At 39.0% G+C, this 18,376-nt stretch overlaps 2 protein-coding genes across 4 annotated transcripts in view; both read left to right on the top strand.

Moving 5' to 3' along the window:
* LOC114880705 (translation machinery-associated protein 7 homolog) lies at positions 1-927 on the top strand. 3 transcript variants are annotated; one of them, XM_029196991.2, is made up of 2 exons: positions 1-164; positions 551-927. In XM_029196991.2, the coding sequence occupies exon 2, from the start codon at positions 552-554 to the stop codon at positions 744-746; it is 195 nt and encodes a 64-aa protein (XP_029052824.1). In that variant the 5' UTR covers positions 1-164; position 551; the 3' UTR covers positions 747-927. The 3 variants fall into 3 exon arrangements, with proteins under 3 accessions (XP_029052824.1, XP_029052825.1, XP_046144619.1); XM_029196992.2 differs by having other exon boundaries at positions 3-92; XM_046288663.1 differs by lacking the exon at positions 1-164 and adding an exon at positions 415-438.
* Positions 928-1,794: 867 nt separating this feature from the next.
* Positions 1,795-18,376, top strand: part of LOC114880704 (protein FAM214A) — a 44,351-nt gene continuing 27,769 nt past the window's right edge. The window contains exon 1 of the mRNA XM_029196989.2: positions 1,795-2,167. The gene's annotated coding sequence lies outside the window, so the exon portion shown is untranslated. The remainder of the gene's footprint in view (positions 2,168-18,376) is intronic.

Genomic DNA, 18,376 nt, shown 5'->3' on the forward strand with positions numbered 1-18,376 from the left:
TCTTGATAGGTGGCGGCACAAGGACTATGAACAGTTCATACACGACATTCCAAGTTGAATCGGAGTAGCCAAACTTTTGGCTGAGTACTTTTGTAAGATTTTAGCATTCTCCATTATTTGGATAAATTAGTGACATTGTATAAAAATTTGTACTGTATTATAAGGTAAAATATAGTTGTTCTATCGTTTAATTTTAGTTAGTTTAATTTTTCATTGCTCGAATTCAGCTTGTGAAGTATGTATACTTCACATGTTGTTCACATTGGTTTCGAAGCGATTTTGAATGTCTTCTGTGTAAAGTAATTTATAAACAATTATTCTAACGTATTATATCAACTTATGTGAATAAGAGATGCAACTGGTTTGTAAAAAGTTTCAATGTGTCATCGTTTCGCGTATGATGCAAGATGTGTAGGTTATGTCTTCCATCGTTTGAAGTTTAGTACTTGATTCAAAACCAATGTTTTTTATTTCCAACATTTAAAGTTTAATTCAAAAAAAGAAAGATCGGAAGTGTTGGTTGATAGATAAATGAAGAATATAATTTTAGGATGTCCAATCGGGAAGGTGGCAAGAAAAAGCCCCTGAAGGCACCTAAAAAGGAACAGAGAGAAATGGATGACCAGGACGTAGCGTTTAAACAAAAGCAGAAGGAACAACAGAAAGCACTTGCCGAAGCTGCGAAAAAAGCAAGTCAAAGAGGACCCCTCGTTACGGGTGGTATAAAAAAATCTGGAAAAAAATGATCCACCACATAAGACTGAAGAAACTTTCAATCTTCGTGCGCACCATGTTCTTATCGAGGCATGATTTTGATATTATCGATTAGTATACTATCCGAAATATTCTTTCGGATTCTCTATTCTGATAAATGGTTAACATTTGTAAATAAAACGTTTATGGATTAAATCACAGCAATATACGCAATTTATAGGCATTTACGTTTTTTCGTTTAATATAACAGTTAAATATATTTGAGCGATTTAATCGAGACGTTTCATAAATTACATATCCAATCTACTTAAGTATCACACATTAATGTTAAGTGTTGTAACATACTCAATGAGCAGTTTCTCACACTTTTTTCATTGCTTAATACCACATTTGATCTCATTTAACTGTTAAATAATAAACCGTTACATCGATTAACCTTGACGCCAAAATACTCTGTTCAAAGATTTCAAATGCGTCTCAGTGATGCAGTCACGCATAAGTCGTACCGACAATAACTATTGCACAAGATCATAGATAAAATATAAAGTATTAAAAGACGCGAAAGATGTGCTGTAAATAATATGCATTCATTCAATCCTCTTGTGCTGTTTATTAAATCATCTAAAAGCATATGTCCATCACAGAAACGTGAATTACAGCTGATTGCCATATGATCGACAGTACTGCCAACCTTTATGGAAAAAATTCCTGGACTGTTCTGTTTCCAGTCTTCGTCAATCCGTCACTTTCAATTTTCGATCCCGATAGAAATTGCATAAAAGATTAATAACAAGAAATTCAATGTTCTATGTACTTCATAAAAACCATACTTTTAATAGACATATGGCATCAAGTGATAAATGAAAGGAAAAAATACAAATAATCCATATTTATACTCCCATACGCTTATTCGAAAGTAGCGAGACATTATCAACAAAGCCTCGGTTAAACCCCGTAATAACAATCAAATCCAGTAAGCCAGATTTCCAAGGCGTCTATAACCTGTTATTCGAAATACATTTCGTGTTTGGGAACGCTTGGACTTACAAGGCATTGTTTGATTTCAGGTAAGCTTCCGTGCGTCGTTGTGAAGGGTCGAGAGGAGCAGTTACTTTTATCGAACACGCGTTGGTGCGCGTGCTTGCTCGCGGAGAGCTGTCACTGGCTGGGTCAGTTGGCAACAGACCTTCGAGGTGGTTGGAAGTGGTCGTGTTGTTCGTTCGAATATCGGCGAACCCGTCAAACTTACCTCGTCGAGTTTTCGACGCGTAACCACGATCGAAAGCGAAGCTTCTCGTTTCTGCACCGTGACAGAGGGACTGGATTAGGGAGAGACGAATTCGCGGGTGCGTCGATAAGTCGGGAAAACCATGGAGTTCGTCAGGATCATTTGACCCACGGGAACGACTCCAGGCTCGGTGGATCGTGCTACCTCGCGTGATACTACAAGTCGGTAAGTACTTGCAGTTCTCTATTTATTAGTGTGACAGTCCGTTGCTGTCCCTCCCCTGGGGAGATACGTTCCTTCCCTCTGTCCGTCACGTAAATGCTATCTGCTACGGGCGTGTATGCATGTGTTTGCGTGCTGGTCACAAAGGGATACCATGTTATTCACCTGCATCACGTACCATATTGCGAACCTTGTACTTTTTCTCTGCCTCCTCCACCCTCAGAGGGTTGCGTTCCAACAACCAGCGAAATGATCGAATGCGATTTTCTCGACTGACATGGTGTGAGTACACGTAAACGGTCTATCGTAGGTGTATTGTATCCGCGTGAGAGAAAGAGAGAGAGAGCACACTCGATTAATGCGTATATCTCTAGCTGTGCGTACCTTGATCGAGCTCGTTCAATTTTTCCTTCTTTCTTTACGAGTTCAGGCCTCGAGGAATCGTTGAATTTTTAACGAAAAAGTTATCGAAACTGTCTCTTTAATTTCATTCCGTTAGTAGACTAGAGACAGAGAAGGAAATGCGCGCAGCTGATCGAATGATGTGTCACTAAAAATCTTCCATACAAAGGGTTAGGAATCGTTGCGGGTTAGGTCAGCAGAGTTCTGAGGCCGCAACTCAACCGTCGCGTTCAACCCATTTCTGTTTGTATTTTCAAATATGACATTTAGCAGCTACTAGGAATAAAACCAGCGTTTATTTGTAAATAAAAAACAAACATGAGGCGAGCAAAGTTCTTCAAAATCGGTTAAAGATCAGGCGAGGTAAAATCGTTGCATCATCTTGTGACATTTTATTGATATTTGAATGTAATGAAAATGATGATAAACAGGGAAAGAAACAAGCAGATTTTTTAATAATTTTTTGTACAATGAAACTGTTTCTTTACGTTTACAGAAAGTAATTTAACGTCGAATGCAAGTCACGTGTATCATTCGTACAATATCGATGTATGTAATTGAAAGTCGTTTAGTTCGATCTCCCTAGAATTCGAACGTCCTAACCTAGTCAGTCGTACGTTGGCACGTTTAAATCAAGTTATAACCTGTTTAAACAGCCTGTATCGTTGCTTTGCATCTCGAAATCATTTCATCGCGTTGCTTTGAAGGTTTGCAAAGCGTTACGTTGATTCTTCTCATTTCTTACCGCTCTATCGATTTCTCGAATGAATCGCGAAACGATTACTGCGACGAAACTTGCAGACGCACACGTGCGTCCACCTCGGTGCTTTAATCCTCTCGCTGGGGACGTATGTATATATAAGGTGTCTCTGGTCGGGTAATACAACCGGGCGGGATCCTATAAACAAAAATAAGCTGAAAAAAAAGAATAAAGGTTACACAGCCGGATAAGGTGATCAAAAGAGCCTCTAAACCAAATTCGACTTGCGATGGCTCATTCGATAGCTTATCAAGAAAAAACAGTCTGTGCCAAGTTTCAGCCCGGTATTTCATCTAGGCGGATAGTTATGGGCAAAAATGTAAGATCACGTTTTTAGTCAATTTCTTATATGTTTGTGCATGAAAAATTTTGAAAAAAATCACAGACATTTCTATTTATGAGGCACATATTATAGAAGCTTTATAGATTTTTAGATTGGAAACCCAAGCTGTAAACAATCAAAAAATCCTGAAAAATGGTGATTTTGTATTAAAATTATTCCCCCAGATGAGATTTGGCACATACTGTTTTTTCTTGATAAGCTATCGAATAAGCCATTGCAAGTCGAATTTGATACAGGAGTACTTTTGACCACCTATTAGAAAAATATTATTTTTTTTTTATATAAGTTAGAGGATTTAACCTTTTGTGAAAAATAGTTTGCTATTGACTTAATTAAAAAATTCTAATTCGTTTTCAAGGAATTCAGAAAAATCGGTTTTTTGGGATCACTTTTGATGGTGGTTTTCAACTCTTAAATAAATAAATTAGCACCTATAAAAAAATTTGTGTGTAACATTTTGTGATATACTATAATATGCTACAAAATGGAGAAAATCGGTGAGGTACACCTCGAATACTTTTCTTGTCAGTGCATATCTACTCGATGAATCTTCGAACTCAATTTTCTCGCAAATGAAAGCTCAAACGAACAAAATTTATTCTGTTTTTTCAACTTATTTTTGTTTATAAAATGATCCCCTGTTCGGTTTTATTACCCGACCTGAGATACCCTGTATGCGTTCACATGAATCAATCAGTTGCACCGTTACAAAATAAATTGATTAGCAGCGGTCTGATATAACATTGGATGGAGGGTTATCTTTATCGTCGAGTTTTCGTGATTTCGAGCGTTTGTGGTACTACGCACCGCAACAGTCGTTGCGTCAGTCCTTGGAACACCACGAAAGGAACACGCGCGTGTACGCACAGCGTGCTCGGATTAGGTTATAAACCCAAATCACACAAAATGTTTTTATGATTAAATAAGTATGATTAGTAGTCATAACGCGGGTCTGCGACGCATTATCCACCACAATAGTAACAGAAATGCATAGTAAAACGTGTTGAAGCTCTGATTACTAACGACACGAGTAACTTGAAATTTTTCGTACTTTTTGCAATTAGCGCGATAAACTGCATCGCGATAGGAAACGTTACGTTAGAAACGTAAGTAGTATAATTTGTTTCTTCTCAGCCTCCGGCGATGGAAATTTTTTTTTCTCCTGATATCAATTTTTTCGAACGTGATAAAAGAAACGTTCCGGGAATAATTTCCTCGATAGACGACGTGAATAATGCCGAGTAAAGTTGATTAAACGTTTCGCCGGGGATTTAACTATATTACGTAAACACGATCACGCGTGGCCGTGCCAAAGAGTCGGTGGGAATTATCAGCAGCGATCTCTTTGAATCTCATTTAACTCATCGTACTTCGTAAATCACTTCCGACTGTAGTTACTGGCCTGTACGCAATGCGGTAACGGAGAAAACGTGGAAATCCTTGTACGTATTTTAATTGCAGACGGAAATCAATTGCACCTGCACTTTTTCATGAACTTTTAATTTGTTGGGAAGATATGAAATAGAGTCCGAGAAGACAGGATCGAAATTATTAACCCTTGCCGCGCCATTCTTTTACCTGGACTACTTACAGCAGGGGCCGCCAAACCTTTTTGATCATTGATCCCTAAAAATTTGCTAATTCTCTTATCGACCCTATAAAAAAATGTTAGAAAAGAAAAAAAATTATGCGTAATGCGCATAAAAACTTTACTTATTATATTGTAATTACAAATGGCATTCCAAATGAAAATTGTATATACTGTGTTGCTGTCAATAAATTTGCGATTGAATAGCACCCTAATCGACCCCCTAGATCGGATCGACCCCTAATTATATTATATCGACCCCCAGGGGTCGATATCAACCACTTTGATAATCCCTGACTTACAGGGAATAATGCAGAATCCGGAAATTCAAAAAATTATGAAACTGAATATGTAAAGGATATCCTCCTGATTCAAACGCAATTTTCATTTGCACCCTGTTTTCAGTCTGAAGGGGTGAAAATCACCCTTATAATTTCGATCGTTTTTTCATTTTCTTCGAATCGTTAGAGATATTGAAGAACTTAATAAGCAAAAGTGGTCATGATGAAACAAGAAATTGTTTAAACAGTTACAATAAGTTATAGACAAAAGTGTTTAAAAACAATTATTTGTTTCAGTATCAAAAAATACTATTCATTAACACGAACGACTTTTGCTATAAAATTTTTTGATATTTCTAACGGTTTCGGAGGAAAAAAAGAATGTAAAACGGCCGAAATTTTAAGGGTGATTTTCACCCCCTTAGATTGAAAACAAGCAGTAAACGAAGATTGTGTTTTAATTAGGAGATCTCCTACATATTCACAGAGTTTCATAATTTTTTGAATTTCCGTATTCGGAATTGTTCCTTGCTAGAATTAGAATGATGAGGATCGATCCAAGAACTTTTCCTATTCACCGTTTAAACGCCACGGTTTCTCCGCTCGTAATAAGTTAGCGACATTATCCCATATACTTTTACGATCTTTAAACTAGTACGACGATGATTCAGTGGACTAATCGCACAGAATCGTAAAGTTTTCTCGCATGGCTCCACTTTCTCGACAGCAAGTAGCACATCCTTCGCGTTTCGTGTAGTACGGTTAGTTCTGCTCGCGAGTGCTCACCGTTTAAGAAAAAAGTGTACCATTAAAACGGTACACCGTACTGAATAGGGTTTTCCTTCTTAAAAGCTCGCGAGACAAATGAATGCGTTCGTATGGAGATCCCTTCGAATAATTGCCATTGTCTGAACAAGATACTCGGCTGATATTGTTATTCATGCCTGAATTGATAACACGTAACAAAAACACCGCTGTACTTGTCAAACTTGCAAAATTAATTATTCTTGACGCAGGCTGCGTTGTCACCTTCGATAAACTGGTTAGTCCTTCGATAGTGTGTCGTAAATTCACGGTCATTAACACCCATAGGGTAGCTCGGCGTAATATGCCACTCTTTTAAATAATTTCTTATTTCATTTAGAGTTGTCGATAATTACCTGTTTATTTTGTTTAATTAAATGCAAACTTTCATTTTCGTTTATTTCCAAACTAATCCTGATAAGTTATAAAACTATTGTTTTGATGTAATTCGATGCTCTAATTAGAATGCAAATTATTTATTTGTACGAATAGTTACGCAATTAATTAATAGAGTTAATAAATGAACTACACTAATAAAAGAATTGTATAACCTCTCAAATATTTTCTATATTCTAAAGAATTCTAAAGAAAAGGTTTCTAAAAAATTTTTCGATATTTTTATTTTTATTTTTGATACTTTAATGTCACAAATGGCATCTTTCTATTTTATGTACTATGGTTGTTCTTTCTTCGAACCGTATTTGATGGTCAGAAGAAAGTTTAAAAGAAGCCATGAAGATGGTGAAGGAGGCTCGTACTGCAATATGGCAAGCTTCGAAAGATTATGTCATACCATATCGTATATTTAAGCGCAGAGTAGTTTAAAACTAGTTGCCAAAGATGGAGAGTGCATTCTATCTGGAAACTAAAAATATTTATTATTTTTTCCAATATTTGTACGTTTCGTTGGTTTCGAAGAATTTTTATTATCACTATTTTAACATGAAAATGGACATTTGTTGTGGGACGTACGTATTGAAGCTTTAATTGTTAAAAATAAGAATAATTAATTTTCAAATTTGAACCTTTCTATTTACTATTTTACATTATTTGTACAGTAGCAATATTGTTTAAAATAATGTTTTTCTATTGTTTTCTTTTAATTATTTAGGCATGTATAATTTGCTCCTATGGTATTCATCGTTTAGAATATTGTTAATTTTCATTAATTTTTAATCATTAATTTCTAATCCAGGGTTTCAGGCATACTACTTGGATAAAATGTCACTTCCAAAGCTTTTTAAATTTTTAATTTTACTATTAATATAGACATCTGTAATTAATCATATTTTTGCTGCTGGAGAACTCATCATAAATTAATATAATACTAAATGAACCAAACGATATATTTAATGCCATAACAGAATTTTATAGAATTCCGACAAGACAATTCGTAGGTCTCTATTCGACGACTTCTCGTGATCTTCTCTTCATTTAAATATCGCGCGATTGTCCACTGGTAATCATGGACAGTTTCGCGTGGTGGAAAAACGACAATGCAAAAATGTTATTATATAGTTTTATCCTTTCCCTGTAACTACTTATACTTGTAAGATATCACGTTTCAAAATTAACCTTTATCATTTCACCCGGCAGTAATACTGCGTTCTACTCCAACCAGGAATACTGCTAGAATTTTAGAATTTTATTATTATTTGGTTTAATGCAAGACAGCGTATATCATACATCGTACCTTTGAAAATATCTGCCGTCCTGTTTGAATAAAATATTCAATTTTATTTTATATTTTCTACCGGTTTTTCGTGAAATATATAGTTAAATAAAACCGTGTAAAAATGAGTTAAGAAATAGGCAGTAGTGATGATGAATTTTATATTGAAGAATTACAAAGTGATATTAATGATTCTGACGGTAACATTAGTGAAGTTTATACGAAGAAACGAAAAACGGTACTCTAAATTATTCAGACGAAGACAGTGATGAAGATAGTTATTCAATGACCTAAGAAAATGCATCGCCAGACGGTGAGGAAATACCGCAGAGAATTTCCTTTTCAGTATGAATAAATTCTTTTTTGTACTCGTATTTTGTGTTTATTCAACATTTATAAATATTCTTACAAATAAAAGACTACCTCATAAAACGTATGCAGCGTCTTTTTTCATCACTTTGAAATGAACAAAGTTTCTTTGGAGTTGTTTAAAAATCACTCCGTAATATTCTAGGAGTGACAAGCGTTAACTGTGACATATTGCACCGAGTTATCCTATAACATCATAAGCGAGTACGACCGAACTCTCGCAAGTAATTACGATAAACCTTTGGACTCGGCTCATTTACCATCATTTTTGTGAGCATCACTGTGGACCCAGCGTTAGGTGATTAAACGATCAGTTAATCACGCGTCATAGATGCTGCACTTGCACGAGCGTACACGTGCAGACGTAGCAAACACTGTCGAACATTAGGAGATTATTTACATTAGAGTTTGTCGCGCTACGGCAAAGGCCAAGTGTGAATGACCCCTTGCTGTTTAACACTGTTCTTTGTGTGTACAAATGCGTATCATCACGGAATCGGATAAGTTTCCGAATCGCCCCACGAAAATTGAGAACTCAAGTTCGGTATATAACCTAAATTAACTACAAGAAACCGATTAAAATTGATTTCAGAGCTGGGTGTTTTACAGTTTTTGAAATATCGTGATAAGAAATTTTTGTACAATTTTGTAGAGGTGTGCGAGCCGAGTCGATCGCTTGAATTTGCCGAGCTACTCGAAATCGACGAACTACTCGAATATTCGAGCCCTCGTAAATCGAAGTTTCACAAGGGCTCGAATATTCGAGTAGTTCGATTTTTTCGAGTAGCTCGCTTTTATATCAAACAGTTCGTCGATTTCGAGTAGCTCGGCAAATTCAAGCGATCGACTCGGCTCGAACAATCGAAGCGAGTTCAGCTCGGCTTGTAAATTACGAGTACTCGCACACCTCTACAATTTTGGGACTACGTATGCGCTATTCGATCTGCGCATGTGCTATTCAATACTGCGCATGCGCTATTCGATACTGCGCATACACAGAACCTAACCTAACATAACCTAACCTTACCACGATATCTCGAAAACGGTAAGACATCCAGCTCTGAAACCAATTTTAATCGGTTTCTGGTAGTTAATTCAGGTTATATACCGAACCTGAGTTCTCAATTTTGGGGGGGCCTTTCGGAAACACAGCCGCGGAATCTTGCGTGTGAGCAGGAGTCAGCTGTTCGTCATTCGTCCATGTAGCTTAACCTTTTTTCTGAATTGCTCTCTATATTCGAACAGTTTCGTAACTAATAGCTTCACGCTGCACTGTTCTCGTTGACGAGACATAATATCGCGATGCCTTATGTAAGCTCGATCCATGCTAGATAGAAGATAACAGTGCACGTGTTATCTGAGAGAGGAGACCATTTACCGCAGCAACGTTCGAGGGGGACGATGCAGCTCGTGCAGCTGCATTGCACCTTGGCCATACACCGCGAACTGAAAGTCATTTTGGTATTCATACTGGATGAATAAATTATTGTACGCGTTTGTAATGAAATCGTGTCAGGAAAACGAAGGGAATAGTTATTTCTATTGCTCCGAATTACACAACCCAACAATTATTGATAACAAAAACCAGCCAAGGACGATTCGTTATTTCCATTCAGACGAGCAGAATTCATTTCCTCCGCGCAGAATTTCGTGGAAAATGGGCTTGGCTTGCTGTTCGCATTCGCTTGCGAAACGCTTCGTAATTATTTCGCCAGTCTATTTTCTCCGTTTCAGCAAAGCCTTTAGCAATAAGAGTTATGCTTCTTCCAATTAGACGGACTCGGTTACCATCGAGGATTTTATAGAAAATTTTTCAGGAAGCACCGATTGTCCATGAATCACAGATATTATGATTTTTTTTTTTCTTTTTGACACCAAGCAGCTCGATAACCATCGGTTTCGCTCACTTTCACCACGATTTCAAACTGCTCCGCGATAATTATCATTGAATCACTGATTCGTGAAAGTTGCAGTAAATTGTTCGTTACAATTTGGCCTGGTCGCAAGCTGAATTTCGAGGCTGAAACAAAATCGATTTCCTTCGACTTTATTTTCAGAGATGAGCGAAGAATTTTTCGAGGGTCAAACGTGCAAGAACCACGGGTATTCACCTTGAATTTCCTCGAGTGCACGTCCAAAACAGTTTGGTTCAACGCACTCTCTTCGGGATACAACGCCCCCGTATTGTTTTGACATAACACGACCGCCACGTGTTTTGTCGTCCCATAAATGACGGAGGTACAAAAGCTGGCCTCGGTTTGTTATTCGCGTGTTTCTTTGTCGCGAACGCCAATGTTATTGGGTCGTTGACGTAGAAAAAAAGAAAAAGTGGCAAGAATCATTGGACTGTCGCGAGGGGAAAAAAATGAGGTTCTCGTGCCAAGAGTTCGATGGAAAGGTAGGCATTTGCTCAGGGATCGAGAAGATAGTTGTGCCAAAAATATTCGTCTCTTCTTAATTTTATTTTAAGAGTAGATCTTGGATTTCCCGCCTTTCTTATTCTCAGCTCTTGGAGCTTGTTTTCTTCGTTCGTTGAATTTCCAACGAATTACCTTGGAAAGGTAGTATAAAATAGTTTTATCGGGCAAAGGTAGAACTTTCCTGCCCTAACATTTGTACTTATATTCGTAATGGCAGCCGTTAATTAGAAACTGAATACTTAGTTGACCATCCAAACGTGGCGTAGCTAATGGTCCGCGTGTGCATGTGCATGCTAGCGCACGTGCAACCGCGGAATCGCATCGGTGTTGGTTGCATAATATGCAGGTAACCTAGATCTGCACCCACTGCTTCCCACCCACCGGCCTCATTACCCCTTTGAGATTCTCTCTTTTTTTCCACCTGTCCCTCAGCCTCTCTAAAAAACTTTTGTCTCGCGTCAAGAATCTCTTCTCCGTCGTTTCGAAGGCGCCCCGGAGCCGGGTTCACTGGACCCGAGCTGCATTTTTCCATAAACTTGCCACACTTACAGTTTCCTTTCTTTTCGCGCGAGGTAACGAACGAACCCCTCCGGTCGAGGACGTGGTCGTAGTCTTTCTTCGAGTCGGGTCGAGGAAATTTTCCTCGGCTCTAAAACGCGGACGGTTCGTTTGTTTCTGTTGGCCTCGATCTCGGGGAACGCGCGCAAGAGAAAATTTCTCATTTTCATTGGAATCGTCCCACGTGTCGGCGAGCGTCTGGCCGATGAATAATTGCGTTGTTCCGAGCCAGCTTACGCCACTTCGCGAACAAATGATAGGCTTCTCGCGCGAGTTCTCTGCCACGATATGTTGTGCCGAAGCGTGACACACAATGCGGGCTTCCACATTGACGAACGTCTCGACAAGGGTGGAAGGGAAATGACGTCAATTTGCTCGAGGGTGGTAAAGGGCTCGGACGAGAATCTTTTTTATACCCTACTCCCACAACCAACCACTTCACCTCTTTTCCCAACGAGTTCGAGTTACATCACTATTTGCTAAATGCTACGCACTACTTCGCTCGTGCTCGTTTCTTTCTTTCGCCAGCGAGGAATAGCGTTCACCCTTCGATGGGAAAAAAAGAGAGGCAGAAGCTGATAATTAAAATCCCATCGTTGAAACCACCTCTCAATTAGTCGACCGACAGAACGGAGGACTCCGAATGGATCGATGAAGTAACTCGAACCCTTTCACGGATCGTGTATTTTTTATTTCAGTCCCAATTCATTTCGAACTAATTCGTCGAGTATTACTAATAAGTAAAACGACTCGTTGGCGAGATTATTAGCGACGGTAAGAGCGTTAATAGGGACGATTGGAGTTAATAGAGCCGGACGTAAGACAGTTCGGATAAGAGATACGAGAGAATCGTGACGTTGGATACGCGGTTCTTACCTGTTTTGTACCTTCAATATCCACGTGGAGGCCGTGACTATCCAGTTTCATGATGATAATCAACGCTGTAAGAGTAGACTGCAATATCGAAATCCGAGACGGCCCCGAACGAGATACAGAGGTGTCGTTTTGGATTCTTTTCGCTACATCCGTTCTGCCTTTGGCACGGGCGTGCGTTCAGGCATCCCGATCCGTGCACTTATCGGCTTCGAATATCCTCACTGTCAGGGCAAATTTAAATTACCTGACAGCTATTATTATTAACCCTTTAACACATTGATAATCCCAATTTCGTTTGGCAGCTCATAAAGGTAACCAATAATCTTCGAAGTAATACGTAACGAAATGAAATTCGTTCCTTTCGATAGAATTAATCGAACGCTCGAAATTGTTGCATTCGATACTTTTCACGTTGAATTGAACTCTTCTTTCGTGAGAGACAGTATACAGCTAGTCGGGATAGATTCGTCCGTAAACCATGCACCCCCTTGTTACTTCGACCAGTCAACCCAGTTTCGTGCTTGTACTGTGCGAAAGTAGAGCGTGCCGGGTCAATCTCGAGAGAACTTTCGATTTTTCCGAGAAAAGTCCGTCGGCAACGTCCGAAAAGTTTCCCTAAATATTCCCTGCCAGCTCTTTCCACCGTCCTTGTTGTTGCACCCGTGAATCGCGATAATGTACCGTCGCGGATGCGAGCCATGGCAGAGAATCAAAGGAAACGAGCACGAGGCAGAAGCTCGAGACACGGCTTTTCACGATCCTCGTTCTTCTGAGCCTACCGGAAGTGCGAGTTTATTTTCGGCCGAAGTTGGAAGCGCTCTTTTGGCAGTAGGATCGCGGATAGAATCAAAAGGTACGCGAGTTACGATGTATTTCTAGCGGATACCCTCCGCCTCGATCGAATCAAACCGAGCTGGCCCTCTGATTTCGGGCTGGTAGGAAAACCGGATGTCGGGAGAAACAGGATGAACCGACTGAACGACCAATCACGAAACGATTATCGTACGCGTGTATCGCAGAGAACAACACCGTATAATTTCTTTTAATCGTGTGTTATTGACGATGAGAATCGTATGCGCGTTCTTCGTTCTCATTTACATAATAGTCGGTTGGATTGTCTGTAGGCATGTTCGTTTTCAATTTTAAACCTCCTCTGCAGTTGCGAGATGCGTATAGCGAGACGTACGATCATCTGTGCCATATCAGAATTAATTCGAAAGATTGAAAAGTGTCTTCTGAAAATTTATTAACAACGACGCGTTGCGTTTCCTCCGTTTCTGAAAAATGCTTCTGAAGTGTCGAAACGACGCACGACGAGAGCAGGGTGCGGTTTCACGAGTTAGCAACAGTCGACTGGTCGTGCTACGATATCGGTGCACCGTACCACATGCTGACACGTGTATGCACCGTTGCACTCGTGCAAGCGCATTATGCAATCGCGTGCGCCGATTTTACGCGCAATTCGCAACTTCTCTATCGATGTCGAACGCGGAAGTGGGAGAGCGTCGCTCGTCGATTGATACAGATGGATCGATCCGATGCTCACGTGATTGAGATATCGACTGGTTGCCTATCAATCGTCGCTGCACTTTCTTCCGCATCGATTTAAAAGCACTTTATCGTTTTACGCAGTTATTCGTCATTTAAAATCGACGAGTGTCGTCACCTTGTCATCGATGATCGATCTCGTTTAATCTGCGCAACTGGATCTATATACGTCGTTGGGTACTAACGAGTAGCTCAATGAGAATCGTAATTAAGTTATACAACGGTGCCCGCAATAATCGATGCCAGGAGCGGAAGGGAGTCGGGCAAGTTCAAGGTAGTTTCTTGAGAATTAACCCTTTAACTACGTACGAGGTACTTAAAGAGAATCATTGGTAGGAGCAAGAGATTTTTCCCACCCTGCGCTGAATTATTCAAGAGTAGCCGAAAATAGGTTGACCACTTGTGGCGTGTTCGAAATTCGAGCTTGTTCCCATTGCTTCTGTCTGTAAACTCCGAACCTAAAGGTTGTTTCGATAACGAAACGGCGTTGTTTTGCGGTAGCCTCCGATTCGTAATGGTTCACGAGTGGCTACTTGGACGGGTCCCGTAATTCGTAACACCTGGCTTCGGGTGAAAGGACCCTAAACGAGAAAGGATCGCTTGTTACTTACGGAGAATATTACCCAAGCGTCTGGCACCGATTTTCTTCAGTCTGAATCATACATACATCTCTCTCTCCCTTCTTTTCTTAAATTTCTATTTAATTGCTCTAAGTTAAAACGGGACCTTCGAAGGATTTTCGTGCACTTGTAGAAAAGGCATACGGTACACGAATCGATCACCTGGCCAGAGTGAAAGGACACTAGTAGAAACGTCACGAACGTGCCGCAATATCGTGACGATTAGCGTTGGCACGATACCAGCTGGAATGTCAAGCTTATAAAGCGACTTTTGGTGGCCATTTCTAGCAGCTGTAACTTTGATCGAAGTAACCTCGCGCTTTGATTTCAAGGACACCTCGTTCCAGAGCGTAGCAAAAGTCCAGTTACCGTTTTCGAATAGCTTTTCCAGGGCAGAAGGAGAGAGAGAGGGATCGTTAAGTTGCTAAGTGAAAGTACAATTTGCCCTAGAGATAGTCGACACAGTCATCTGTCGATAAGATAAAAGCCCCTTCGATTACCGCTGACCTCGTATGCTTTTGCTCCAAGCCAAGGTAATGTCAGAGAGAATATTAGGTCACAAACGTTCTTATACTTTCATAGAGCCATATAGCACTATAGCACTTTTTTTTTCGAGGTCTCTATAATCTTTTCCTTTAAATGTACAATTAGAGTTATAGGAAGTACATTTCTTTCCCATAAGGGATACTCGAAACTGAATCGTATCGAATACAACTTTTATCCCTGCAAGAGCTCATAGAAGTGGGTTGCTACCCCTGATTCACAATGAAGCGTTCGAATAGTAAGGCTCGTTCGGCATTGTACTTTCTACCGAAAATAGTCTCATGGTCAAAGGGTTAGTCGACGGTCTTTGTTCCCTTGTCGGGAAGCAGTCGCGAATCGAGCCATATGGCACGAGAGAAGCGAGCCATTTTCGTTTCAACCTGGAAATAGACTGTCGATATTTCGCACGTGCGCTCGCCAAGCTCTCACGGAGCGGAGCGGCGTGGCGAGCCGTCTGCTAGTGAAACGAGAAAGCGCATGTGCGGACAGCCGATCAGCTGTTCGACGCCATCTTTTTTACTCCCAGCTGAGGGCTCGACGCTACGCTCAGCTGACCTCGCCGCTGATACAAGCCCCCAGCACCGGCCACCGCCGTATCTATCCGGGGCCCCACTGGTTCTTCACATTTTATCTTCTTTCATAGAATAGCTCTTTTTATACAGGATGAGTCGGATAAAGTATTGCAGAGTATTATCTTGGAAATTCTAGCAGCTATCGATTTAATTTTTTTGGAGGGTCGTACACGGTAAATGGTTGGAAAAATTAAAAACTAATAACCCATAATAAGTATTTCGATAAATACACATCCCAAAAACATGCCTATATAGTTTTAGAAATTTGAAACATTAACGAAGATACAGTAAATCAATTTTTTATTTCTAAGTACTAGTAATCTGATAATTAAATTTTGAATGCGTTTTTTTCGAAATTATATTTTTCGACCGCGTTGAAAGCGAAATAAATAACAATCCAATTTAAGTCGTCAAGGTTGTACTAATGTAAAAAAAAAACTTTATCTATTACAATATGTAGCCATTTTCTGTTTAACATTTTTCACACGAAAAACTAGCAAAATTTCAAAGTATTTTTTCATGTGTCCGCTCTGTTGTTATTTTTCAAAGTTTTTAATTTACTTACGCGCTGTAATAGTTGATCAGACGTAGATTCTAAATTTTTTAGTTTCTTTGTGTTAGATGAAATGTAAGACCACGGTAACGTTTTTATAAAGTCGGTCGTTTCAAAATTGTCAAAATTATTGAAAACATTTTTTATATCTCCGTCAATATTGATAATTTAAAAATCATGGAACAGAAAATTTGTATATTATATTAATTGCTTCAAAAAAAATTTCAAAAATATCTTTATTTTCCGACCATTTACCATGTACGACCCCGTTAAATTAAATGGTACGAAGTGTCTAAATGGTGTGTATAAAATTTTTGTAAAATGGCTACCATTGTCTTTTGTAAATGAAATGCTATACTAATCTTTTTTATTTAAATAGATTTTATCAAACTGAATAATATTTACTTGAACCATTTTTTGATATTTTTTATCGTTGACGATTTATGGAAGGAGCGAATCTGCAGAGGCATATTCATATTTACTTATATTTAACGCTATGATTTTTGTCGTATTGTATATTGGACAACATTATTGCAGATACCGACTTACAAGCATTTTGCATTTCATTTTTTCTTGCGTGGGTGTTTGAAGTATAAAGTAATGGAAACTCCACCTACCACAAAAGAAGATATGAAAACTCGAATACACAATGCTTGTCAGTCAGTAAACGCAATAATACTGTCTGATGTACGTTATAACATTATGAAAAGAAAAAATACAAAAAATCATTTTTAATAATTTCAAGACAAAATACGTCTATTTTAATTCTCTTTGAACGCCTCCGGGTACTCGCTCTTTAACGTTTCTTTTCTCATGAACTATGAAAAATATCACAAAATGGTTCAACTAAATGTCATTCAGTTTAATAAAAAAGATTAATATAGCATTCTATTTAAAAACGACTACGTCATTTTATCCTGACTATATAGTAGCCATTTTAGAAAAGTTTTGCACACGTCACACAATCAGACACTTCGTACCACCTAATTAAAAAAAAAAAAAAGGAAAATTATATCAATAGTTATTATAATTCCGAGATAATTTGTAACACTTTATTTAACTCACCCTGTAAAACTGCTAGTTTCTTCTGCACGAAAATGCAAGCAGAATTGTTTATCAAAGATAAAACCAATAAACGAGTCGCCTTCGGGATATAGGTCACGTCTGTAATGCTTTCAAAGCAAGCAAAGCTTCATTACAATTTTCAGAAAATTTCACTGTCGATTGCTTCCGAACTCGTTCCTGCGAAGCTTTCAAAAAATCACCGGATTACAGTTGCAAAGATACTTGGGTGTAAACATTAACCTCAGACAGTTATAGAAATTTAAAAGCCATCAATCATGGAATCGTAAAATCGTACCGACGGTTTTATTGCAACCAAATGAATACTGTGCGTATTCGTGCGTTCTGGAAGAAAAGATTGAAAGGCGACTAAATTATATTATATTTGATCGTCGCTATGGTCTTTGTGGATTTTCATGGATGGGTGGGTTTAGGAAAATCCTGAAGTGTAAAGTGTATTTCATTGCTTCTGTCGTCGGGACAAAAGCAGTTGGACGGTTGCAAAACTACGTTCCACTTGGATACCAGTGGAAATGCCTGCTTTTGATCCGACACTGTTTTCTACCTGAACACGAGACAAAGAGACCTCGAACAGGTAGAGCTTGCTATACGATGCGAGAAAGAGAGGGAACGATATACAGTAAAACCTGGATAAATGCAACCAACATTGGGACCCAGTGGTTGCATTTATCCAAGCGAGGTGTCGAATCTCGGATTACACGCGACGACCAGCCAAGCGTGAACGTAGAAAGAGACAGACAGTGGTAGAAAGAGAGAGGTCCGATGATCAAAGGAAAGAGCCGAAACGTATCGGTGTGACTAATACTAATTGAAGTATAAAACGTTTTTATTTTTGACTTTTTTTTATTGAAACTTTTACTAACGCATCGGTGAAATTTTTCTGATTACAATGGTACCAAACACGATATAGTTTCAATTATAATTACTTGCTAAAATTGATGTTAAAGGTTGGCAAAAAGCAACAGAGATCGACATCAAAACCAGTCGCGGTGTTGGCTCTGGTTTCAAAGGTTTCATTTATCCAAGCACGGTGGCGATTCTGGGCATTTAATGTTGCATTTATCCAAGCAAGGTGTCGATTCTGGGCATTTAATGTTGCATTTATCCAAGCGAGGTGTCGATTCTGGGTATTTAATGTTGCATTTATCCAAGCGAGGTGTCGATTCTGCGTCTGTACACATGTTTTCTATTCAGCCGACATGCCGATTCTGAGTCCGTAC

This window comes from Osmia bicornis, chromosome 14, assembly GCF_907164935.1.
Source record: "Osmia bicornis bicornis chromosome 14, iOsmBic2.1, whole genome shotgun sequence".
Lineage (NCBI taxonomy): Eukaryota > Metazoa > Arthropoda > Insecta > Hymenoptera > Megachilidae > Osmia > Osmia bicornis.